Raw genomic sequence first — 26,868 nt, 5'->3', positions numbered from 1 at the left:
TTCTTGAATTAAGAGCTATTTTCAATGAACATATGCTTCGTGATCTGCCCGTGTTAATTCTGTCGGACGACTTAGCAGTGGTGTAAGTAAGCCGCTAGGGCGGAACAAGGAGCAAAGCGGCAATGGCAGAAACCGAAAAAGTTTTCCGCTGGGTGGAAAGACTGGTAAACGCTATATTAGCAGTCTTCGTTCCGGATGTGAACAACGGAGAAATAGATTCCTCTGCAGAAGCGATCGAGAAATACAGTCGTCATCGAGAAGTTTTCACTGAAGTGACAAGTCTTTGAGGAGTGCCTCAATTGGACATGTTGGGGTCTCGCCTCAACGAGAGATCTTAGGGTTATTGTTCCAGGTCAGGGGACACTCCAGCTATAGCAGTGGACGTCCTCGGGACACCTTGGGTGTTTTCAGTCGGTCTGTGTGTCCCCTCCGTTTTCACTCTTCTGAAGGTGATAAACGTAAGAAGAACAAAGGTTCAGGCGGTCCTCATTGTTCCGGTCTAACCAAGGAGGGCTTGGTATCCAGTTCTTCAAGATTTACTCATAGAAGATCCCTGGCCTCTTCCTCTACGTGAGGAACTGTTACAGCAAGATCCGGGCGTGTATCAAGACTTACGGCTGCGTTTGACGGCGTGGCGGTTAAACGCCATATCCTAGCCAGAAAGGGTATTCCCAGTGAAGTCATTTCCACACTTCTTCAGGCTAGAAAAGAAGTAACGGCAAAGCCTTACCACCGTGTTTGGAGAAAATATGTGTCTTGGTGTGAATCCAAGAAGGCTACTACGGAAGACTTTCAGCTGGGTCGTTCTTCTCCATTCTTTGCAAGCATGTGTGGGTGCAGGCCTAAAGTTAGGCTCCATTTAAGTGCGGTTTTGGCCTTATAAATTTTCTTTCAAGAAAGAATTGGCAACCTTTCCGGAAGTTCGGACCTTCGTGAAAGGAGTACTGCACATCCAACCTCCATTTGTGCCCCCATTGGCACCGTGGGACCTTGACATGGTGTTGCGTTTTCTTGTGTCCCACTGATTGGAACCTTTATGAAAGGTTGTGTTAAAAATTTCTCTCTTGGAGAGTGGTCATGTGTTTGGCTTTGGCGTCCGCAAGGCGGATGTCGGAAGTAGCAGTTTGGTCTCACAAGAGCCCCTGTTTGATCTTCCAGGTGGATAGAGCGGAATTGAGAACTCGGATAATAGTTCTGCCAAAAGTGGTTTCGGTGTTTCGCAGAAACCAGCCTATTTGATGCCTGTGGTTACTTAAGCATTGTCTGATTCAAGGTCTCTCGATGTAGTCAGGGCTTTGAATATTTATATCGCCAATTTGGCTCAGATTGGGAAAACAGAGGCTCTGTTTGTCCGGTATGCTCCCAGCGTGATTTGGGCGCCTGCGTCTCTGCAGTCTGTCACACGCTAGATCTGTGATACGATTCGGCGTGCTCGTTCTACGGCTGGATTGCCGTTACCGAAGTCTGTGGAGACCCATTCTACTAGGAAGATGGGCTCTTCAACTTTGCCGAGCGGCTACTTGGTCGGGTTCAAACACTTTTGCTAAGTCATACATGTTTGATACCATAGCTGATGAGGACCTCATGTTTGCTCAATCGGTGCTGCAGAGTCGTCCGCACTCTCCCGCCCGGTCTGGAGCTTTGGTATAAACCCCATGGTCCTTACGGAGTCCCCAGCATCCTCTAGGACGTATGAGAAAATAGGATTTTATTACCTACCGGTAAATCCTTTTCTCTTAGTCCGTAGAGGATGCTGGGCGCCCGTCCCAGTGCGTACTGTGTCTGCAGTTATTGGTTATGGTTACACTCTTGTGGTGTTTCTTTTCTGTCAGGCTGTTGCTGACATTGTTCATGCCATGGCATGCGGTGTCTTATTATTGGTTGTGTTGACACACAGGTTGTGTTACATATTCTCAGCATGTGGCTGTGTATTGTTCATGCCGTTGGCTGGTATTCTATTGAATGCCGCGTTCTGCGGTATGTTCGAGGTTGAGCTGGTATGACACTCACCGTGTTTAAACGATAAATTCTTTCCTCGAAATGTCCATCTCCCTGGGCACAGTTCTCTAACTGGAGTCTGGAGGAGGGAGGAGCCAGTTCACACCCATTCAAAGTCTTATTGTGTGCCCATGTCTCCTGCGGATCCCGTCTATACCCCATGGTCCTTACGGAGTCCCCAGCATCCTCTACGGACTAAGAGAAAAGGATTTACCGGTAGGTATTAAAATCCTATTATTACATTGTGCTCAATTTTACAATTTACCTTTTAAGATATATACAGACGTAAATTGGGCTTCATTAAAATCCTTGAAAGGACGTTTTAAAGCCTACCCAGACTCTCACTGTGATATGATTCATATATTCTTCCTTTATAATATTGTAGACCCCACATATTGTTAATTTATGGACACCGGCCTTCCTTTCCATGTGTGCTAGCAATGATGATGACGACATTTGGTGCCATTTATTCAGTAAATATGTTTTCCACCGGTAATTGTTCAGATATGGTGCACTGTTATAACCTGGCCACATTCTAGCCTTTGTGTTTCAATTGGTATTTAGAAAATGAAAGCAAGCACCTGGTCGCTAGGGCAACCCCCTTTTCTACTGAGCTATCTGTAGTTCATACATGTTCCCCCAATGTGTAATAAAGCAGTGTGCCTTTACGTCAAGGATAGTCGTTCAAGAAGAACCCTAACTTAATTATTTGATTGTGTATGGGCAGAATGCTACTTGTGAAATACTGTTCATTTGTTCATATATCCACCACAAATATAATAAAAACATTCACATATTATGGTTTATTATGTCTTTCAAACGCTGTGGCTTGTTCATGTTGTTGGTGTTTAGATCGCATTTAGGGTGACTTTTGAGTTGCCAGGGTTGTCATCCTTTTCTTTTTTTCTCTAATGCCTGTTAAAAAGATATTAAAAGGTTTAAGAATTTTTACAGCGAGAAGCTTTTATTTGAAAAATCTTTGTGCTACAAAATGGTTGCCAATATGTTTTACTCCTTGTGCTTTAAGAAGAGAACGATCATTTCATTGTATAGGCTGCATAATGTGAATATTAATATGATACATTTTTGTTTTCTAGTCACAAACTTGGAGATCAGAAAACCCGGAAATCTCTTGGGAGAGATGAGTTTCGCCTGCAGCACTTTGCTGGAGAAGTGAATTACAGTGTAATAGGTGATTAGATTCCTCAGTATCACTAGTGGAATAATTATCACCACCTGTGGATCTTTTAAACGGTGTCAGCCAGAAAAGAGTACACCTGTGCACCAACTAGGAGATCTGTAAACATGCACCGCTAGGGGTCCCAGAGATCTGGAGATGTGCACACTGCTATAGTGGGTTGTATAGTAATACAGTTATCTAGGGTAAAGGGCTTTAATATGAGGGTATGTGTTAGCAATGTAGAAATGTTTGGGTGACACGGGGTTGCAGCATTCCCAGTTTCAGTTTGTGTAGTGTGCCGGTATGGCAGTCGTCACTGGTTGGATATGGAAAAATAAGAGGACAATTAATTATTAAATACTTGTATTGTCTAACAAGGGAGAGAGGCGTAAACCAGCACATATGTAGGGCACAGCCAATCACATAGATGGCGATTGATCTAAAACACAACATGCTTTTATTTGCCCACTTCTGTCTGTCTAGAGAATTGTCCAGCGGAACAGGATTACTTGCTGTTTGTCCAGCACTTTTTGCCTTGGCCAGTAATATGAACTATAGTATTTAAATGATGAAGTCCTTTTTGTACTAGATTGTGGAGGAGATGTATCAAGCAGTGGAATGGGTGGAGACGTGGACCAGTAGAGGAAGGTTCAGTAGAAAATTGCCCATAGCATACCTCCCAACATGACCCTCTCCAGGAGGTACAGAATACTCTGCTCCTGGACTTCTCTCTTAATTTATGATTGCCGTCACCTGTGCTGAAACACCTTTCTTATCCATTAACCTGTTCAAAGCAGGTGCCGGCAATCATAAATTAAGAGAAAAGTCCAGAAGCAGAGCATTGTGTCCCTCCTGGAGAGGGGTATGCCATAGCAACCAGTCTCTATAATTTTATATAGTATGCTTTATAAATGCTACCGCAAAGTCGATTGGTTGCTGTGGGCAACTTCACTGTTTTCACTGCTTGATCCATCTTCCCCTATAATCTTACAGTAACCCTTTTATTACTGATGTCTTGTACATGTCACTGGATAAATGCAGTGTTTCTGCAATAACTATTTTATCTTTGCAGGATTTTTGGATAAGAATAATGATCTGCTGTTTCGCAATCTGAAAGAAGTGAGTGAAGGGCTGGGGCTGTTTCTAAAGTAAATGGCTTATATTGATATTCTGCAGTCTGGTGTGTTACCTTACAAAGGCAATAGAAGTTCTGGAAATTATTAGACTTCCCACTACTAAGCAACTATTTCATCACCTGTTCTCCGCTTTGTCCACAGGTTATGTGTGACTCTGGAAATCCAATCGTTCATCAGTGCTTTGATAGATCTGAACTGACGGACAAGAAAAGGCCAGAGACGGTATTATTAATATGATCACCATTTGTTTATATGGCACTTCAAGGTGTCTGCAGCAATTTACATGTGTAACAAAAGTTGTACGGCAATACATAGGATAACTATTAATAAAATGAGCCAAACGCAGGATGGAGACCATGGGGGAAGTGAGGGGAGAAGGATAGAGCGACTCATTATGAAAAGAAAACCGAGTAAAGAAATTCACAAAGAGGGGAGCGTATTAGGTGCGGATAACCTCTTTTTGCATTGTTGCCTTTAAATGGTTATTCCTGCAATGCCAAATCAATTTAAAAGGCAGACCTTGGAGAGATCCTTCCAATAGCACCATTAGCTCTGCTGCCATAGCCAGCGATGGTGGCAAGACGTTATGGGCATTACTATACTTTGCTTTCTGTTTCCTTGCTCGTGTATGCGCCATCCATTCTGAAAGAGATCTTGCCCTTTTTCCGAGATCTCTCGCAAGCACAATGGAGTTGCATGAAGTCATCACATATCACATAAGCTCTTGGTTGTTGTGAACATGCAGGACCGAGGTGACCGTAAGAGTGAATTACTGTAAAAACCTGCCTTGCGACTCTTTAATAAATTGCAGCTCACAGGCATTCTGCCTAGCTGCGAGAAGTGTTGACATAGGAGGTCTTAGCGCGAAAAGGGGCAATGGTGATGGCAATGGTGATTGCAATGGTGATACAGGGCTTCCTAAATCAGAATTTAATGATCCTGTAGACAGCAAGTGGGCAAACACAGTATCAAAAATGCAGGTGAGGGGTGGGAGACGGGTATAGTTCTGAGGGTGGAGAACCAGGGCTCACAATCATGATTGTACCAGTTATCTTTATATGAACTTCACTCAATGTATGCATACTGAAATATGAAGGAAAATTGGCACCTATTGCATTTTACACACCACCAATTCACCCATGAAATTCACTCATGAATTTGTCGTCCCAAATGTGTTGGTTGAAATCACAAAAAATTAGGGGATATTTTTAAAAGCCTATTAATGTCATAAATGGTTTGTAACCTGCATCAGTTGCTTTTATTAATATAAATTTTCCTGGGGGGGCTTTTTGTTACTTTTTTCATTTTACTAAGGTCTTTGTATATAAATTTGTAAATAGTGTAGGACTTACCTCATATATGCATCATGCTCAGTCTTAAGATATTATTATACTACTACAGTTTTCTAAGTCTTATGCCATTGTAATACCATGCCAAGTGCTGCAACTCTTACTACCTTTTTTAGGCAGCTACACAGTTTAAAAACAGTTTATCGAAGCTGATGGAGATTCTTATGTCCAAGGAGCCTTCCTATGTGCGTTGCATGAAGCCTAATGATGCCAAACAGGCAGGTAAGCCTCACGCGTTACCATTATAGCTTGCAAGCTCAGGATCCATCTTCCAAACATCTCATTGCATGCTATAGGTGCTGTTAGAGGACATTGCACTGTTTACCTTGGTAACTAATCATGTTTGTAAATCTGGCTGCATTAGACAAAATCATAGAAATGGACATCAAATCTTGAAATATGTCCATTTGAAAAGTCACGTTTTACATAGACCATTGTTTGGCAATAATTGTATTAGTGACTGTCCAGTTATGCAAAGTCTTATTTTTTAGTTATGAGGGTAATTCATTTTCATTCGTATTAATCTTATAGCTCGTTTTGATGAGGTCCTCATAAGGCACCAGGTTAAATACTTGGGGCTTATTGAGAATGTGCGAGTACGTCGTGCTGGATTTGCTTACCGGCGAAAATACGAGATCTTCTTACAAAGGTGATTAAAAGATACATTTTTAAAGACCATTCGACAACTTGTGCAAGGTGCACACTGTCTTCTTCTGGTCCCTGTGTACAGATTCATGTCTTGGTGTAATCTCCAGGTACAAATCTCTCTGTCCGGACACCTGGCCGAACTGGGATGGACGAGTGATGGATGGTGTTTCTGTTCTGGTCAAGAGTCTAGGATATAAGCCAGAAGAATATAAAATGGGCAGGTAAGCTGCATTGCTACAGCTTGTCACGGCCAGCCCATATTTAAATGATGATCTAAACTGGTCTATCTGGTATAATGCACTTCAGGTCTCTAATCACTTATCACATCTTATTTGTAGGACAAAAATCTTTATTCGCTTCCCCAAGACTCTCTTTGCAACAGAGGATGCCTTGGAAGTGAGGAAGCAGAGCATAGGTAAGTTCACTTGTCATATCCTTTAGGTATGTGTTTAATATACATAGTGCATATGGCAAGGCTGTCTCTTCGTATGGGCTCAGTGGGCAGTTGCCCAAGGACCCCAAGAGTATAAGGGCCCTAGGCTGATAGTGGAGGGTCCTCCTTTGCCAGGGGTACAGTTTTTTTTCAAACCGACCCTGGGGAACCAGGGATATCTGCCCATCCACGCCTAATAATTGCTGTTCCCAGACAGATATCTTGAGTTCTCTCTGACTTAAGAGTTTTTCTGCGTGTATACTCCAAAAGCCGGGACTCTCCCCTTTCGGTGGACCTGGCAGCTTGTTTCTACTATGCCCAGAACCAGAGAGATCAGCCTTGCAGCAGCTGGTCCCTGCTCCAGCTCCACATGCCTGGTATGCAGTTTTGTTTTATTATTTTGTCAGTGGATTATTCTGGCTCCTGAACTCTGATTCCCAAGTCCCCATTAACTCCTGAAAGGTGGGACTCTGTAGTTTTGTATCCCATTGAAAGCTAAGAAATCTATTTCCAGGAACTGGAGATATCTGCAGTCAAGCAAGCTGCCCTCCCATTGGAAAATGATGACTATTAAGCCCACTCCACTAGCCACCTCTCCCCTGCACATTAAACGCCCCCCCACCACCCTGGAAGTCGTGTACCAGGGCCCCTTCATTCAGCCCAATGCCCCCTTCTACAGTTTAGTGTTCTCCCTCCTGTCCCATCTCCCACCAGCTGTGTAGTAAAGGAGTAATTATCATAAATTACTGCTCAAGGTCCTACATGCTGTGTGGAAGATAAACGCCCCCTACCACCCCCGGGACATCAAAGCTGCCACTGATAGCACCCCCCACCCCTACCGCTGGAAGATGGGTAGGTTCCCCTGTGCGTTGCTTTGACCGGGGTCCTACACTGTTGTTAAGACAGCCCTGTATATGGCATCCTGTAACACTGGTTGGATTTTTCTGTATTATGCTTCGAGGTTTGTTTGTTTATTTATTTAAGTATTTATTTTACTATTTGTTTCCTTTCCATTGTGTTATCTAATTCTGTAGCTATTGATCATTTTGTCTCAAAGCTACCTATTGAAGTACTGCCGGTCACCCAATGTGTCCTGTCTGCTGTGTTAACTGGAAGATAACCATAGATTCTTTTTGTTTCAGCAACCTTTCTCCAGGCCAGATGGAAAGGCTACCATCAGCGCCAGAAATTCCTACACTTGAAACATTCCGGTGAGTGTTCTGCATACAAGCATGTGACGCACAGTTTCCTCTATAATGGTTATTATGAAGACACTTTGCCACCTGTACCTGAGCAGAGTCGTTAGCAGTATTTAATACCTTTTGCAGCCAGGACTATCCTGCAGCTTCAGGGCTTGTAGTCTCTCTTCCAACAAATACCACCTTATAGTTCTTGGAATTTTTTTCTTCCATCCTGTAAATAAGACTTGCATATATCCTGCCATTTATATATCGTTATTCCTCTTTGGACGCATGGAAGCAGAATCTGTACAGATTGCAATTTCATAGTTAGTCCCAATTACTTCTGAGCTTGTAACGTTGTGGTACTATTCAGTAGTACCATAGTAGTATTTGTAAAGGTCTGCTCGGCTGCCGTAGGTCATACCCCTGAATAAGCTCAGTTTAATGTAGCATAAAATGTTGTCATTCTATAGTTATGGAGAATTCCAGCTATGGAATAATGTGGTGATGTCACTGAATGCAATTATATACATTTTTAAATCTTTTTTTACGTAACAAAATAAATTGTTTAATCCAATTGTATTCTTTTTATAATAGACAATAAATAAAATGTAAGCTTACATTACACAATACAGGAAGGTTACAACCAATAACCTTAAATGGGAAATGCAGTCACACTGTCATCACACAACTAAGGGAAACATTGCTAACTCAGTGCTGTCGGTAATCACAATCATTCACAATATTCTCACGTTAGTGTTAGCGCTGAATGAATGCAAACAACTTGAAAACGAATCTTTTTACAATGTTTTTATGAAATAATTTAATATTCAGTCTTACCAGTGATTATAAAATAAATAAATGTACTTGGAAGCTATAAGGCCTGAGTCAGAGATGTACACTTATACATTATCAGATGCGATCCTGTATGCAAATATATGCTAATGCTGTAGCAGCCTGGAATCGTGTTGAGACGCTCACCGGCAGCTTCGCAGAGTGGCCGGCGGAACTAGAATGCTGGCCCCATGTTTTCTGCTTATGGGATTGCCAGTGTAGGCTGAGACATGCCTGCGTTTTTGACCCCACTCACCGTTACCCCCACAAAACTGTCTGTGACTGTCAATCACTATGCGAAGAAATCATCACTGTGAGGTACCTTGACGTGTGGGCAGTGAGATCGTGGCACATGCGTAGTCTGCTGATAGTTGCGCAACTGAGTAAATATCTGCATTGCGTACATCTCTGAACCAGGCCATTAATTAAAATGTAACACCCTTGTGATTAATGTAATACCATAAAAACAGAACTAACACCTGTTTCTCTAGCATCCATAAGGGATATTAGGGAGACTTAGTACCATGGGGTGCAGACGGGGTCCAAAGGTGCTCCCGTGTAAATTTCTTGACTGGGTGTGCTGGCTCCTCCCCTTTACGCCCCTCCCACAGGCAATTTGGGAAAAAGTGCCCTCAGGAGAGGATGCACACTCTGCAGCTCCAGAGAGTTGAGTTTTCTTCAATTTCTTTTAAACTTTCATTTTTGGTATGCTCTTTGGGCAACAGCATACCTGCACTGTGGGAGTTGGGGGGGGGGGGGGGGGGGAGAGATGGTCACCGGCCTTGCGAGGTGTCAGAGCCGCTTCCCCACTGCAGGACCACTGTCCTGAGAGGGTGTTTGTTCAGCGGGGCACTGCACCTTAGCTGTCGCCATTTGCAGCACGCCGCACACCCCTAACAGATGCCTGAAGGTGAAGACTGTGGTGAGTACAAACCAGGGGGCTCGGTACGGTCCATTTTCAATCGTCCTTGAACCCCTACCTAAAGGTTATCAAGTTCAAAATGGAATCCTTGAGGGCAGTTATTGCGGGCCTGGAAGAACAGGAATTCCTGGTGTCCTTGGAATATCAAGGATGCCCACCTCCATATTCCAATTTGACCACCTCATCAGGATTATCTGAGGTTTGCCCTACTGGACGATCACTACCAGTTCCAGGCACTACCCTTTGGCCTGTCTACGGCTCCGAGGGTATTCACAAAGGTAATGGCGGAGATGATGTTCCGGGTCCAGGGGGTCAATGTTGTCCCTTACCTGGACGATCTTCTGATAAAAGCAAGATCCAGGGAGCTTTTATTGCTCAATATCGACGGCACTATACAACTTCTGTCACACCATGGGTGGATTCTCAATCTACAGAAGCCCACCTGGAGCCAACGCAGCGGCTCCTGTTCCTGGGGATGTTACTGGATAGATACTGTGGCCCAGAAGGTGTTCCTCTTGGAGGACAAAGCGAGAACACTTCAAGAGATGGTCCGCATGGTACTCCGACCTGCTTGAGTATCCATCCATCTTTGCATCAGATTGTTGGGGAAGAGGGTCACCTCATACGAGGTGATCCAATATGGTAGGTTCCATGCCAGAACATTTCAATTGGAACTACTGAGCAAGTTGTTCGGATCACATCTACGGATGCAACGGATGATTCGGCTGTCACCTCAGGCCAGGATTTCCCTCCTGTGGTGGCTGCAGTCCTCCAATCTCCTGGAAGGCTGGAGTTTCGGGCTTCAGGAATGAACCCTCTTCACGATGGATGCGAGTCTGCGAGGATGGGGAGCTGTCACCCAAGGGGCGCAGTTCCAGGGCAGGTGGTCAGCCCACGAAGCCCTCCTTCCGATCAACATTCTGGAACTTTGGGCGATATACAATGCTCTGCTTCAGGCCTTTCCTCTGCTCACGGATCACGCAGTCCAGGTTCAGTCGGACAACGCCACAGCAGTGGCGTACATCAATCGGCAAGGTGGTGTCAAAGATACTCCTCTGGGCAGAAAGAAATGCAAGAGCAATGTCCGCAATCTTCATTCCGGGTGTGGACAACTGGGAAGTGGACTTCCTGAGTCGTCACTATCTCCACCCAGGGGAGTGGGGACACCACCAACAGGTGTTCCAGCAGATCATCCACCAGTGGGGCTGTCCACAGATAGACATGATGGCTTCTCGACTCAACAAGAAGCTTCACTAGTATTGCTCACAAACCAGGGACCCTCAGGCGAGGGCAGTCACCTTGGCCTTATCGGCTGGTCTACCTGTTTCCTCCGATTCTATTGCTCCCAAGGGTACTCAGATGAATCAGAAATCAAGGAGTCCAGGCAATTCTGATTACCCCGTATTGGCCTCTGAGGGAATGGTACGCGGATCTTCTGGGCATATCCGTCGAAAACACTTGGCCTCTACCGCTAAGAAGCGATCTTCTTCAACAAGGACCGTTGGTCTACCTGGACTTACGGCAACTTCGTTTGACGGCACGGAGGTTGAGCGGAACATCCTAGCTCACAAGGGCCTTTCCAAAAAGGTTATTGCTACCATGGTTCAGGCCAGGAAACCTGTGACGTCAAAACTCTATAATCTTATCTGAAGAAGATATGTCTCTTGGTGCGAGGAACGCATGTATCCGCCTGCAGAGTTCCACTTGGGACGTTTCTTACGTATCCTGCAGGCTGGTGTAGATAAGGGCTTACGTCTGGGTTCCATTAAGGTATAGATTTCGTCTCTCTCAATTTTCTTTCAGAAGTTTAGACCTTGCACGGGGTACTCCACATACAACCTCCTTTTATGCCGCCTACGGCACCCTGGGATTTGAATGTGGTGTTGGAATTTCTACAGTCCTCCTGGTTTGAATCTCTGACGAGGGTAGAAGACAAGTACCTCGTGTGGAAGACGGTGATGTTACTGGCCCTTGCTTCTGCTAGGCATGTCTCAGAATTGGGGGCCTTATCGTGTAAAAGTCATACTTGGTCTTTTACGTGGACAGAGCGGAGCTCCGGACTAGGCAGCAGTTCCTGCCGAAGGTAGTCTCTGCTTTCCACTTGAATCAACCTGTTATGGTTTCGTCAAATTCTGGCACATCTACTCCTCCGGAGGCATTGGATGCTGTGCAAGCCTTGAAGATCTATGTCAAGCCTACAGCTCTGATCAGAAAGACGGATTCCTTGTTCATGCTCTATGATGCGCAGAATAAGGGTTATCCTGCTTCGAAGCAGTCCATTGCTCGTTGGCTTAGGCTTACTATCCAACAGGCCTATGTGTCAGCAGCCTTACCTGTTCCTAAGTCTCTGAAGGCCCACTCCGTGGAGTCTCGGCCTTGCAACTATGCCGAGCTGCTACCTGGTCGGGGAAGAACACTTTTTTGTCAAGTTCTATAAGTTTGATACCCTGGCCAAAGAGGATACCCAGTTTAGGCAGGTGGTGCTGCAGTAGTCTCCGCACATTTCCGCCCGTTCTGGAAGCTTTGGGACGTCCCCATCGTACTAAGTCTACCCAATATCCCTTATGGATGCTAGAGAAAATAGGATTTTAATTACCTACCGGTAAATCCTTTTCTCGTAGTCCATAAGGGATATTGGGCGCCCGCCTCGTGCGTTGATTTTTCAGCAGGTTCTCTTTTATGTGGTTACCTGTTCAGCTGTTGCTGTTGTTGTTACCAGCAGTTGCTGGTTGTTGTATGTTCATGGTGTGCTGGTGTATAAATCTCACCACTCCTTGTTGTTATGTTCTTTCTTTCATATATGTCCTTTCTCCTTCGGGCACTGTTTTACCTATAACTGCCTGTGGAAGGGGGCATAGAGGGGAGGAGCCAGCACACCCAGTAAAGAAATTTAAAGTACACCGGCTCCTTTGGACCCAGTCTTTACCCCATCGTACTAAGTCTCCCCAATATCCCTTATGGACTACGAGAAAAGGATTTACCGGTAGGTAATTAAAATCCTATTTTTGTTATTCTGTTACTCTAATCTCCACCTTCATGTTTTGCAGCTGTACACATCCAGTCTTGGTGGCGTGGAACAGTGGGCCGTCGAAAAGCTGCTAAGAGGAAATGGGCAGTGGATGTTGTTCGACGGTTAGTCGTTAAATCCTTTTCATGATATGTGAAGTGTGTTAACCTTCGGATGCCCAAAATATTTTTCTTGTGTAATTTATCCCAAAATGGGGTCCAAGTTGACCATAGGTTAAAATTAGTTTTTCTGCATTTAAATGAGTGGTGAGGCAATGTCATACCTACTGTATTCAATAATACGCAACATCAGTAATCTAATTAACAAAATTTAATTAAATTAAATACAACCCTTACATTGCACAGACAATTAAATCAAATATCCAAATACACATTTTCTGCTTCCTCCCAACTCTTTTTGGATCAAAAAACTCGACATTCCGCAATTCATGTGATGCACTGGCATATGTCACCGCTGACCATTATAAAGTGGGGCAGGCTGCAAAAAAAAGGAAGGAGGACTTTAGTTGGGTGGCTAGTGTCACTGCTGCACTGTTTAGCAGAACAGCGGTGAATTGACGCTGTTCGCCAATCAGCACTTTTACATGAATGCAGGGTTGAATAACCCAGGTTGGACACTTTAGAGTACACATTGACCTGGGTCCAACCCGTGTTAACACTGCTTTTATACCAGGTTGAAATGCAGGGTTACTTGACCCGGGATATTTAAAAGTGGTGCTTTTAGACTGCACCTATAACCCAATATCCCGGGTTATATTTGCGGTGTGAAAGGGGTAATACTTATAAGGGCCATATATTTTGGAACCATTAATATAAGGTTGCCCTTGAGTTTATTGAAGGCAGAAATGTAAACAAGGCATAGAAAACATAGTTCACACACAGTGATACTTAAAAGTGTAACCTATTGAACATCCAGTAATTTAGTGTGTCTGATCATATCTAACAAATGCATTAATGAAAGTTACATTGGCGTTACGGATGAAAATGAATCTACACAAACATGACATAACAAATTATTAAGACAATAACTGCATTGTGTGGGATGTCCCTGATTATATAACCCCACACATAACTCACACTCTTTGATGTATGGTTCAGAATGGGCTTTACAAAAAATGGTCAATATTACTGCATCACAGCATTGAGGTTGTGAGTTTGATTCCCACCATGGCCCTGTGTGGAGTTTGTATATTTTCCCCGTGCTTGTGTGGGTTTCCTCCGGGTACTCCGGTTTTCTCCCACAATCCAAAAATATACGGATAGGCCAAGCCTAATTTGTAAGTGTGAGGAACATGTGATGGGAAATATACATTGTAAACTCCACAAGGGCAGGTACTAATGTGAATGGCCAAATATTGCCCTATATAATAACTGGTAATAAATAAAAATATATCTTGACATGTACCAGGAATAATCCTGGCATTTAATCCACCAATGTAAGGTTTTAATTCTTGAATATTTCCCTTCAAATTAAATTGCTAAGTAATTGACACAGTTTAATTCCTTAACGGCTATCTTAAAATATACAGTACTCCGCTTTATATTTGGTTTATAAGAAACTCTAGTGGTTCAGTTCTTTTAATTACTGAATAATCTCCAGCATGGGGCTCTCAGATTATTGGAGTCTGCACAAGCATGATGTAATTGAGTGAGATTAACTGATTTAACCCAAGGATCTGATCAGGACATACAGACATTTGGGTCAGAGAAGTTGGATAACCCCTGGTAATCTGAGTATATATTACATAATTTTAAGTGCTATAGTTTTAGCTCTGTTATATTCCTGTCGTCTTTGTTGTTAGTATTGAGAACCTCAGTGCACGGTTTGTTTATGAATTTTATAATGCAGCGGAATCATTATGTTTAAAAGTCTTCCCTTTCCTATGTATGTGGATGTGGGCAATTAACAATATTTCTGCAGCGGGGTACACTGGGATTCCACAGGGAATACATCGGGGGTGTAGAGTTGGATCTTGATCCAAGGCACCAACAGGCTAAAGCAGGCATGTCCAAACTGCGGCCCTCCAGCTGTTGAGAAACTACACATCCCAGCATGCCCTGACACAGCTTTAGCATTCTCTGACAGCAAAACTGTGTCAGGGTATGCTGGGATATGTAGTTTCACAACAGCTGGAGGGCTGCAGTTTGGACATGCATGGTCTAAAGCTTTGACTGTTCCCAGGATGCACTGCACCGCCTCCTCTATAGCCCCACCTCCAGGCACTGGAGCTCAGTTTGTAAGTTGGTGCCTGCAGAGCAGGTCACTAACAGGTTGGGCTGCGCTAGGTAGCCCTGAAAAGAGCTTTTTAAGAAGACTTCAAGGGCCGCAGCAAGGTTTATGTCATTCTGACATTCTGTGCTGCCGCTCCATCACCTCCCCAGCAGTGCTGCATACTCCCGCGCCCGGGTTCCCAGGTACTTGTAGCGGAGGCGCACCGGACTTCAGGCACACCACCGCTGATGCTCTCCTGGATCGCGTGGCTGCACATCAGGGAGGAGGTAAGAGGGTCCCCCAGGTGGGAGCCGCCAGTAAATCGCGGTCCCAGGAGACGGACCGCTCCGCTGGCATGGACACTGTACTGCACAGGGACCCCACTATATCCACTAGGGCAGGGAGCACAGGTTGGATTTACTAAAATCCATTTCACATAGGCTCCACAGTACCCGGTGGTGAGGACCAGCAGAGGGGATAAGGTGCTGACCTGTAGCCCCTCCCCCAGCTCCGGGCACCATCTACTGCTGGTTTTCCCGCCCTGGAGCTGTATTTCACTCTCCCTCACTCCCTGACAGAGATTTTGGCGCCATCTTTACACAAGTAGCTGGGCTGATCTCCGGGACTGCAGGGCACTGTCTCCTCTGTAAAGCCGCCTGTCTCATCAGCGCTGTGCATTTATAGACACTTAAGTATTCTACATGTCATTTTAGACCGTGTTAGTTAAGAACAAGTGTAGTGCTACCTGAATATTTAGTACAAGTAATCTGTGATATACATCCAGTTTCTACCATCTACCGTCAGCCTGCTTCCAAACAAGACAAGCCCGCTGCATGACGGGTCGGGCCTACCCCTGGGGGACCCCAGGTGGGAGGCCGACTTCTGCAGTTCACCCAGGCCTAGCTAAAGACCACTTTGGATGCCTGGGTGCGGGAAGTTGTCTCTCACGGGTACGCAATCTCTTTCAAGAGACATCCCCCTCGCCAGTTCTGCTCGACGGTTACTCCTTCAGATCCGTTGAAAGCGCAAGCGCTACACTTAATTGTGCAATCCCTCCTGGACACAGGAGTGGTTGTGCCGGTACCCCTGTCCCAGAGAGGCAGGAGGGTACTATTCGACCCTGTTTCTAGTCCCGAAACCAAACGGGTCCTTCCGGCCTATACTCAACTTCAAATCCTTGTAGAAATTTGTGAGCGCGTACAAATTTCAGATGGAAACCCTGGGCTCTTTTGTCCTGGCCATGGAACCTGAGGACTACATGGTATCCCTGGACATACAGGATGCTTACCTGCATATACCTATTGCCATTTCACATCAGCAATATCTGCGGTTTGCTATTGGCAACCTACATTATCAATTCCAGGCTCTGCCATTTGGATTGGCCACGACCCCTCGTATTTTCACCAAGGTCATGGCCGTGATGACCATCCTTCTCTGTCGTCAAGGAATCAGGATCCTGCCGTATCAGCACGACTTGCTGATTCTGTCAAACTCCCAAGATGTTCTCCGCAGTCATCTGGAAATGACGGTCCAATTCCTGCAAGCCCTCGGGTGGCTCATCAACTGGAAGAAGTCCTCGCTGGTCCCTGCTTGGAGCATGGTGCACCTGGGGGCACTGCTGGACACACACAGCCAAAGAGTGTTTCTGTCTCCAGAGAAGGTCCTGAAACTTCAGGACAGGATCAGATACTTCCTCTCTCACCCACAAATGTCGATACACTTGGCGATGCAAGTACTAGGCCTCATGGTGTCTGCTTTCGACAAGGTAGAGTACGCTCAATTTCATTCCTGCTCTCTGCAGAGGTTAATCCTCTCCAAGTGGGACGGCCTGCCTCATTGGATCAGGTCTCAAATGATCCCATTGACTCTGGAGGTTCGTCTGTCACTGAGCTGGTGGTTACAGGACCAACTGTTGAGCAGGGGCCGTCCCAACTGGGTCCTACTGACAACAGACGCCAGTCTGCGGTATTGGGGCGCGGTGCTCAAGCAACACTCCTCTCCAGGGTCGGTGGACCAAGAAGGAATCTCTCTTACTGATAAACATTCTGGAATTGCGGGCAGTGTTCAACGCCTTGACTTTTGCCCTGCCTCTGGTACAGAACAGGCCTGTTCAAGTACAATCCGACAACGCCACCACGGTGGCATGCATAAATCATCAAGGCGGCACTCGAAGCCCCATGGCAATGATGGAGGTATCAAAAATCCTTCGTTGGACGGAACGCCATCTGCCAGCAATATCGGCAGTGTTCATTCCCGGAGTCCTTAACTGGGAAGCGGATTTCCTCAGTCGTCAGGACGTTCACGACGGAGAGTGGAGTCTTCATCCGGAAGTCTTTCAACTCCTAGTGGACAGGTGGGGTCGTCCAGATGTGGACCTGATGGCGCCTCAACACAATCACAAGGTTCCGGTCTTCGGATCAAGGACAAGGGATCCTCAAGCAGCATTCGTGGACACACTGGCAATTCCATGGAATTTTCGGCTGCCATACGTGTTCCCTCCAGTGTCACGCCCTGCCCAGGGTACTACGGAAGTTCAAGCAAGAAGGACTACTACTTCTTCTAGTTGCTCCAGCGTGGCCCAGATGGCATTGGTTCTCAGACCTGCAAGGTCTATCTACCTTCTCGTTCAGGGCCCTTGTGTCTACCCGGACCTGTACTGACAACTGGAGAGAAAGAAAGCTCTTGTGTGGGCGCACTCTTGTGAAAAGAAGAAAAATTCTTCAAATATGAATCAAAAGATAGTTAAACCGTATGTTTATTAATCAAAAAATTAAAAAAGGTACCCCTCTGAGATCCAAAGAAAAATGTAAAAAGTAAGACAAATTTGAAAAAATGTTGGAATGTTCTGGTCTGTTAATCACACGAGAAGGATTAGAAAGGCTGCAGACACCTGATAGTCTGACACCCGTTTCTCCTGACCAGTACAGATGTTCTGTATTAATGAGACCAACCAGGGAGGTCCGTTATTATGTCTTTGAAGGACCACTTAAATGGGGTCAATACTGGACAAATTGCTAGTCACCCGTTATTCATATGGCACAAGTTGGCAATGTATCTTGGCATACCTGAACGCTGTTTAAGAATGCAGAAACAATTAGAGAAAAAGAAAAAAGAAAGATAAAGAGAGAGGGGAATAAATAGTGGTGATACTGCTGTTGGTGTCCACCCTTCAAACGAAGGGGAATAGTGTCCTACTCTACAACACCGGGTATTCCCAGGGAGTCTCCTCTCAGGTACTGACCCGGCCCACCGCTGTTTGGCTTCCAAGATCGGACGAGATCGGGCATTAGCAGCGTGGTATGATAGTAGAGAGGCTATCTACCAATGAGAGTGCACCTATATAAGAATAAAAGAATGGGGAGATTTGTAAGGATAGAGTCTTTTTAGTATGTGGATCTGCTTTCCACGTTAGGCAGGGTGAAACAGTTGCCACTCAGTGACGTAGTGCACCCTGGATCGTGGATGGGAGTCCAGTGAAAATAAGTAAGCAATGAGAAGGAGAGAAAAGGAATATTCCAGTCTAATTAGACTAATCAGGATGGACTAATTATCTCAAGGAGAAAATAACGAAAAATAGATAACACATGTGAAGCGTCAGGTAACTTTGTAAGTCCAAATACAACTCACAAATACATTCTTTTTGTGCATAGGCACCTATGAGTACAGTAGCAAAGAATCACTATTTTTGAGATGCCTATATCATATGCACTCCTGGCAAACCCATTTACATTATGGCGCCGCCTTTCGTCCCCGTGACCGGGTTACCAAGGTCACAGGGATGATTTTTCCGCGCATGCTCACTAGCGCCCTTTTCCCTGTGCTCTCGGTCCGCTCACGTGCCGCCGACGTCAGGCGCGCCCACGCCTTGATTGGCTGGGATGCGCCGTCTACACGCTCCCAGTGACTGCATAGGAACCTCTAACATCCCCGCCCCCTTGCTCAATCAGATACAAAACCCCCTATTGGCTGCTACCCATAGTAACAGGGTTTTTAAACCCCACACATAGTTGGAGATGCGAGATCCCGGAAGTGAACAAGCCCAACGGGCGAAATGCGTTATCCACGGACCCCACAATGGGACCTTTCCATGGAGGACTGCTGGCTACCATCGGTTCCCAGATTTTGACACTATGAGTATCATTTCTTTATTCAAACTTTGAACCTTCATTGTGACATGTGCCTATTGCATTGATCATAGCATTTGGGATTCCTTATGTATATTACAATTAACTAATCCTAATGATTGCAGGCTAACCTGCTTTTTGCACATTTTTCACTATAGTTACCCACGCAGTGTATTACACTCCATAGTTTTGGTTCATCTTTTCTCAAAAATAGTGATTCTTTGCTACTGTACTCATAGGTGCCTATGCACAAAAAGAATGTATTTGTGAGTTGTATTTGGACTTACAAAGTTACCTGACGCTTCACATGTGTTATCTATTTTTCGTTATTTTCTCCTTGAGATAATTAGTCCATCCTGATTAGTCTAATTAGACTGGAATATTCCTTTTCTCTCCTTCTCATTGCTTACTTATTTTCAGTGGACTCTCATCCACGATCCAGGGTGCACTACGTCACTGAGTGGCAACTGTTTCACCCTGCCTAACGTGGAAAGCAGATCCACATACTAAAAAGACTCTAACCTTACAAATCTCCCCATTCTATTATTCTTATATAGGTGCACTCTCATTGGTAGATAGCCTCTCTACTATCATACCACGCTGCTAATGCCCAATCTCGTCCGATCTTGGAAGCCAAACAGCGGTGGGCCGGGTCAGTACCTGAGAGGAGACTCCCTGGGAATACCCGGTGTTGTAGAGTAGGACACTATTCCCCTTCGTTTGAAGGGTGGACACCAACAGCAGTATCACCACTATTTATTCCCCTCTCTCTTTATCTTTCTTTTTTCTTTTTCTCTAATTGTTTCTGCATTCTTAAACAGCGTTCAGGTATGCCAAGATACATTGCCAACTTGTGCCATATGAATAACGGGTGACTAGCAATTTGTCCAGTATTGACCCCATTTAAGTGGTCCTTCAAAGACATAATAACTGACCTCCCTGGTTGGTCTCATTAATACAGAACATCTGTACTGGTCAGGAGAAACGGGTATCAGACTATCAGGTGTCTGCAGCCTTTCTAATCCTTCTCGTGGGATTAACAGACCAGAACATTCCAACATTTTTTCAAATTTTTCTTACTTTTTACATTTTTCTTTGGATCTCAGAGGGGTACCTTTTTTAATTTTTTGATTAATAAACATACGGTTTAACTATCTTTTGATTCATATTTGAAGAATTTTTCTTCTTTTCACAAAAGTGCGCCCACACAAGAGCTTTCTTTCTCTCCAGTTGTCAGTAGTTGTACTTGCTAGCTCTGGGCGCACCACCAATAGGGACTATAATTGAAAGGTTTCATTTTTCCTTTCCAACAACTATCAATTGTCCGCATTTGGTCCTTTACAATTTGTCATAATTTAATACATACCGGTGCCCGGTAGCTCTTCCTTCTAAATCTACCCGGACCTGGCCAGACTGGCTTTGACGGCGTGGCTCTTGAAGCTTCACTCCTGAGGGCAAAAGGATTCTCCGAGGCGTTTATCCAAACTATGTTGAAAGCCCGCAAACTGACTTCTGCACGGATTTATTACAGGGTCTGGAATTCTTACTTCACCTGGAGTGCTGATAAGAATTACGATGCATACAAATTCAGAACTTCCAGACTTTTGGCTTTTCTACAAGGCCTGGACTTAGGCCTTCATCTGGCCTCCCTCAAGGTTCACATTTCTGCCTTGTCTGTGTGGTTTCAGAGAAAAATTGCGTCTATTCCTGACATTCATACTTTCACTCAGGGCGTTTTACGGATTCAACCTCCCTATATCCCTCCCGTGGCTCCATTGGATCGGTCTGTTGTCCTGAATGCCCTGCAAGAGTCTCCATTTTAACCTCTTGGGTCAGTGGATCTTAAATGTCTTACACTTAAGGTCGTGTTTTTACTGGCTATTGCCTCTGCTAGGAGGGTGTCGGACTTAGGCGCTTTGTCCTGTCGTCCACCCTTTCTGATTTTTCGCCGTGACCGGGCAGTTCTTAGAACTCGCCATGGTTATCTAAATAAGGTGGTATCATCTTTTCATCTTAACCAAGAGATTGTGGTTTCCGACTTTTATCTCTTCTGGTTTGTCCTCCAAAGAGCTGTCTTTGGATGTGGTACAGGCTCTCCGTATTTTCGTAGAGAGGACTGCCTCCCTCGGGAGGTCAGATACCCTTTTTGTGCTTTTTGGTTTTCACAAACGTGGCTGGCCTGCGAATAAGCAAATCTTGGCCAGATGGATTAGAATGGCGATTGCACAAGCCTATGCACAGGCTGGTCTTCCAGCTCCTGCTGCTATTAAAGCCCATTCTACTCGGTCTGTTGGACCTTCTTGGGTGGCCCGCCGAGGCGCGGCCGCTGAACAATTGTGCAAGGCGGCTACGTGTTCCTCCGTGAACACGCTCATCAGGTTCTATGCCTTTGATACTTCCGCCTCCCAAGATGCTTCCTTTGGACGCCGGGTTCTTGTGCCCCGATGTTATTCCCTGTGGAATCCCAGTGTACCCCGCTGCAGAAAAGAAGATTTATGGTAGCCTTACCATGGTTAAATCTCTTTCTGCGTGGTACACTTGATTCCACAGGGTGCCCACCCTGTCGCATTTAGCTTTTTGGGGTTTGTATGGCATTAGCCGCTAGTCCTTTCTCCTGTCGTGAGAATGTGGTTCTATGTGACTAACATCTTCTGTCTCTCTTACCTGCTTCTGCATTGGACTAGTTAACAAAACTCAGCTCCAGTGCCTGGAGGCAGTGCAGTGCATCCTGGGAACAGTCAAAGCTTTAACCTGTTGGTGCCTCGGATCAAGATCCAACTCTACACCCCCAATGTATTCCCTGTGGAATCCAGTGTACCTCGCAGAAAGAGATTTAACCATGGTAAGTGTACCATAGATCTCCTTTATCTGTGTGATAATTTTGTTTGCTGACGAAACTAGATAGTCTAGTTAGGGAAGCCAGCTAACATCCATTATAACACGGCTGCGCGGTTCCAGGACTGCAGTCACATCATGTTCTTGAATATTTCCACTTAAACAACAACTATGTGACAGCAAAAATAATTGTTCACTGGGTGACTCATCTGTGTCCAAAAAACCTGGCTCCCATTCAGCCATTGAGGTCTAAATTTGTGCATCTCATCCTATTGTAGCAAAAATTCCTTTTCAAAATTTCTTTCCAAAATTATTTTGCCATTTATTTAGATTTTCTTTGGCTGCAGTTTTTGGGGCACAGTCCCTTGAGGTAGACAGGAAATCACTATGGTGAGCTAAACATTTAGAAGACTTTTTATTTGTCTATATTTAGAACTGGTAACAATGTTTTAAGCATAACTTCAACTTCCTATGAAAGGAAGTGACTCCTATATTATGCACTCCAACAATTTCACCAAGTTCCGGAATGCTTTGGAAGATGATATCATCAAATTAGTCTCTGCAGATAAGATTTCTGTAAATAATGCTCAACCTCACCTTTGAGTGTTGTGTCAAAGCTTCTGTGGATGGACATTTTATTTTTTTGTTTGTAATATAAGAATACAATCAGTATTACTGGTAACTATAATGAAAACACTAGTAAGTAAGTATTGGGATGGGATCTTCAGAGTGAATTAAATTGGTATAGCTAGCATAATTGTCTATAAAATATGAGATATTCGATTGGAGAAGCTTGGAAGATTGTGTGTGGGTCGGTTTAGAGAAATAAGTATCATCTGAATTTTTTTCTTTTTGATAGGTTCATCAAAGGCTTTATTTACCGCAATTATCCTCGCTGCCCAGAGAATGAGTACTTCCTGGACTACTTACGCTACTCATTCCTGATGAACCTCCACCGCAATATGCCAAAGAATGTGTTGGACAAGTCTTGGCCTGTGCCACCCCCATCCCTTAGGGAGGTGAGCAGAAGGCCCAGGTCTGGGGGAATAATGATCTGAATGATGAGCTGTAGTCTTTCTCCCTATGTTTGTTTGTTTGTTTGTTTGTTTGTTTCATTTATTGTAAGTATAGGAATTGTATGAATGGCATTATAATTATATTCACATGGTTATGGCCCCCACACCCGAAGCAATGTGTCCTCCAGGGACACATCGCAAGCATTCAGCAGCATGGCATCGTTCGCCACTTCCTCAGATCCTTCTGCATTTTCAAGAGATCTGAGGAGGCAATGAATTACCCGCGGTTGTGTGCTTTGCGTTCGTGACATGCCCACACATAGACAAAACATTTGTCCTGTCACCGAAGGAAACGCGGAGTTCTTCACCCCCCTCTTATTATGTCAAATCATTTATTACAGTGTGATACCTCTTTTACACCACCTGAAATATCCCGGCTTGGAACCGTGTTCCAAATCCTGGGTCAGACCCGGGATTTTGGTGTAAAAGGGGTATAAGTTTACTATTTATTAACAGTTATTTATATAGCGCACACATATTCTGCAGCGCTTTACAGAGAATATTTGGCCTGCCCCAGTGGAGCTTACAATCTAAATTCCCTACCACATGTACAAACAGACACATTCACGCTAGGGTTAATTATTGTTGGAAGCCAATTAACCTAACAGTATATTTTTGGATTGTGGGAGGAAACCGGAGCACCCGGAGGAAACCCACGCAAGTACAGGGAGAATATACAATCGCCGCACGGTTAGGGCCATGGTGGGAATCGAACCCATGACCTCAGTGCTGTGAGGCAGTAACAATTACACCATCCGTACTGCCCCTTATGGGAACATTTAAATCATATCCAGTGAAGAAAATGGTAAAGCAGACCTGTGGCTTACATCCTGGGAAGATTCAGTGTACTAATTAAATAACCGAACTATAGGCACAAAGTACTGTACATTCTCCTGAACATTGCGCTCATACACCGCCTGCTCCTTGTGCTGGTGCAGCATACAGTAACGCGTTAGAATTTGGCGGGAGATTGAATTAAGTGGGTAATTACAGCAGATAACACCTAGCTGGTTTGGCTTGCACCTCTATGGGATGCGAACAAAGACTAGGGAGTTTTTTTCCCCCTGTATATTCTGTGCTAAAGTAGCACATGAGATTCCAATGAAACCTTGTGGCTAATTAAACCTCCCGCTTGAAGAGCTTATTCTGGCTCTGATGCAGGAATAACTTGACGCTTCTGCAATGACAGGAGAATAAAAGCTGTTTTAACAAGTGCTTTTCTCATTGCAAGACTTGCTCTAATTTGACGCTTGGCTATCTGTAAATTGTATTTGATTACATTGATGACACAATAATACTGTTTGTGTTAATGTTCAAGACCCAAAACACCTTTTATTGTTTGACAATTAGACTCTTTGTAATGGGAATGTTACACAAGTGGTCATTGTGCTCTCTGGTTTCCTCAGGCCTCAGAACTCCTGAGAGAGATGTGCATGAACAACATGGTGTGGAAGTATTGCAGGAGGATCAGCCCTGAGTGGAAACAACAGGTAATGTAGTCTGGACCGCTCACATACAAGGCCAGAGTAATATTCCGCAGTACAGCAAAACTTAAAATAGAATTCCTCTTTTATCCTATCTGGTGGACACTGCGGGTATAGAGGCTTAATAAAGGGTAGAGCTATGCCTGAAACATTGCTGAGATCTTTGGTTATGCTTTAAGCCTAATAAACACATTCATGTTTTTCTATAAACAAAGTGCCATGCATCTTTTACCATATATAGTATTCACTTCTCCGACACCCTAAATTGTTGTACCTGCTGAGCGGAGTGACCTCATATACATATATCTATCTATATCTACACATATGTCTATAATATGTGTATATACTGTATATATAGATTATTGCTGTACTGCAATCTTTTATGGTTAATTTTACTATAATTGTGCAGCCAGACTTGATGACACGTCTGTATTCGTGCAGTTTAGCACAGTTGTTGTGCTTATTGGCTTTACTGCCTCACAACCAGAAAATTATTATTTCTGCAGCGGGGTACACTGCTATTCGGGGTGTAGAGTTAGATCTTGATCCGAGGCACCAGCAGGCTAAAGGTGCATACACACGGAGAGATTTTAACTATGAGAGATTTTGACTGAGCGTTTCCCCTTGAACTGGCAGTAGGAGATTTTGACTAACTTTACCAGAGATTTTGACTAACTTTACCAACGATTTTGGCTATGGGCGATTTTGGCTAACTCATTTAAGCAAGGCGATGCATTTTCTTTTCCAGTGACGTAGCCAAACTTGACTTGCCTGCACAGTCTATTTTTAGCAGCGATAGCGACCTGGCGGGGACGCGCATCGCTATGCTTTCTGTGTACACATAGAGTGATATACACTAACTTTCTGAGCGATTTTGACTATATAGTCAAAATCGCTCAGCTATATCGATCCGTGTGTATGGACCTTGAATCTTTGACTGTTCCCAGGATGCACTGCACCGCCGCCTCTAGCCCCGCCCCCAGGCACTGGAGCTCAGTTTGTAAGTTGGTGCCTGCAGTGCAGGTCACTAACAGGTGGGGCTGCCCTAGGCAGCCCTGATAAGAGCTTTTTATGAAGAAAGAATACTTCAAGGGCCGCAGCATAGGCACTGGATGCTGTTTATGTCATGTTGACAGTCTGTGCTGTGGCTCCATTACCTTCCCCATCGGCGCTGCATACTCCCACGCCCTGGTTGCCGGGTACTTGCAGCGGAGGCGCTCCTGTCATCAGGCACACATTACCGCTGCTGCTCTCCTGGATCACGTGGCCGCACTTCAGGGAGGAGGTAAGTGAGTCCCCTAGGTGGGACCCGTCGAAATTGCGATCCGGTTGCGGTCCCAGGAGATGGTCTGTGCCACTGGCGTGGACACTGTGGCCGTGCAGGGACCCCACTATATTCACCAGGGCAGGGAGCACAGGTCATATTTACTAAAATCCAGTTTTCATAGGCTCCACAGTACCCGGTGGTAAAGTAAGTCCAGCAGAGGGGATAAGGCGCTGACCTGTAGACCCCCCCCCCCCCCTTGCATCTTTCCCTCACCCTCACTCCCTGTCAGCGTTTGGGCGCCATCTCGCAGAGCTGCGCTGATCCTGGGACTGCTGGGCACTGTCTCCTCTGTAAAGCCGCCTGCCTCATCAGCGCTGTGCATTTACAGGACACTTAAGTATTCTATGGGGGAGATTCAAATGTTTGAAAAGTCAGTTGGGAGTCTGTTTTTGTCCTATCTAATAAGAAAAAACAGACACCCATCCGACTTTTCAAACATTTGAATTCCACCCTACATGTCGTTTAGACAGTGTTAGTTAAGAACAAGTGCATTACTATATGAATATTTAGTACAAGTATTCTGTAATATACATCCAGTATTTACTGTGCATTGTTATATCTGTATACATACATATCTATAGTCCAGTGCAGTTTTATTGTTTCTATGTAATAATTTCTGCATTGTGCCTGTGACTGTGTGCCTCTGTGTGGTTTCTATTCTGTGTATCACACACATTGCTATCACTATATTCTGTACCCTGGGGGGTTAAGTGCGACAGGGTCTCATGTACCATATAGTGTCCCACAGGATATACTGTTTTGTATTTTTCAGTGTGTGTTTCAGTCACCTCACACCACTTAAATCCTCTGCATGTGTTCTGGATTTGCGGTCATAACACAGGGGGTTATTCGCTGATAGTGTGTTGTCTGGCTATATTGTACTGTTACGCCCTAAGGCTACATTCCCAATAATGTCTGCTACACAGGGCGGAAAATCCGCGGACGCTCCTGCATCATGCAGTGCTGACGTCACAGCTTTACCTGAGGAAAAGATTTCAGCTGAGGGTTCAGGTACTGGGTGCTCTGCACCTCCCAGTCAGCCCGCAGCACCTGTGGCAAATCAAGACCCACCTTGGGCTGCTTTTTCAAATATGCTGACTAC

The 26,868-nt window shown here is 44.8% G+C and overlaps 1 protein-coding gene and 2 pseudogenes across 3 annotated transcripts in view; 2 read left to right on the top strand and 1 right to left on the bottom strand.

Annotated features, from left to right (window-relative positions):
• Positions 1-26,868, top strand: part of MYO1C (myosin IC) — a 269,503-nt gene that overhangs the window by 190,459 nt on the left and 52,176 nt on the right. For all 3 annotated transcript variants that reach the window (XM_063956082.1, XM_063956080.1, XM_063956081.1), the window contains exons 15-25: positions 3,096-3,190; positions 4,251-4,297; positions 4,456-4,536; positions 5,780-5,885; positions 6,195-6,312; positions 6,419-6,532; positions 6,650-6,726; positions 7,887-7,955; positions 12,729-12,813; positions 22,739-22,898; positions 24,362-24,445. In XM_063956082.1, the coding sequence (XP_063812152.1) occupies positions 3,096-3,190; positions 4,251-4,297; positions 4,456-4,536; positions 5,780-5,885; positions 6,195-6,312; positions 6,419-6,532; positions 6,650-6,726; positions 7,887-7,955; positions 12,729-12,813; positions 22,739-22,898; positions 24,362-24,445 (1,036 nt within the window). The remainder of the gene's footprint in view (positions 1-3,095; positions 3,191-4,250; positions 4,298-4,455; positions 4,537-5,779; positions 5,886-6,194; positions 6,313-6,418; positions 6,533-6,649; positions 6,727-7,886; positions 7,956-12,728; positions 12,814-22,738; positions 22,899-24,361; positions 24,446-26,868) is intronic.
• LOC135054316 (5S ribosomal RNA) lies at positions 18,114-18,231 on the bottom strand (annotated as a pseudogene).
• LOC135053690 (5S ribosomal RNA) lies at positions 19,627-19,744 on the top strand (annotated as a pseudogene).

Source organism: Pseudophryne corroboree, chromosome 2 (genome assembly GCF_028390025.1).
Source record: "Pseudophryne corroboree isolate aPseCor3 chromosome 2, aPseCor3.hap2, whole genome shotgun sequence".
NCBI lineage: Eukaryota > Metazoa > Chordata > Amphibia > Anura > Myobatrachidae > Pseudophryne > Pseudophryne corroboree.
This window is presented reverse-complemented; position numbering and strand designations above follow the sequence as displayed.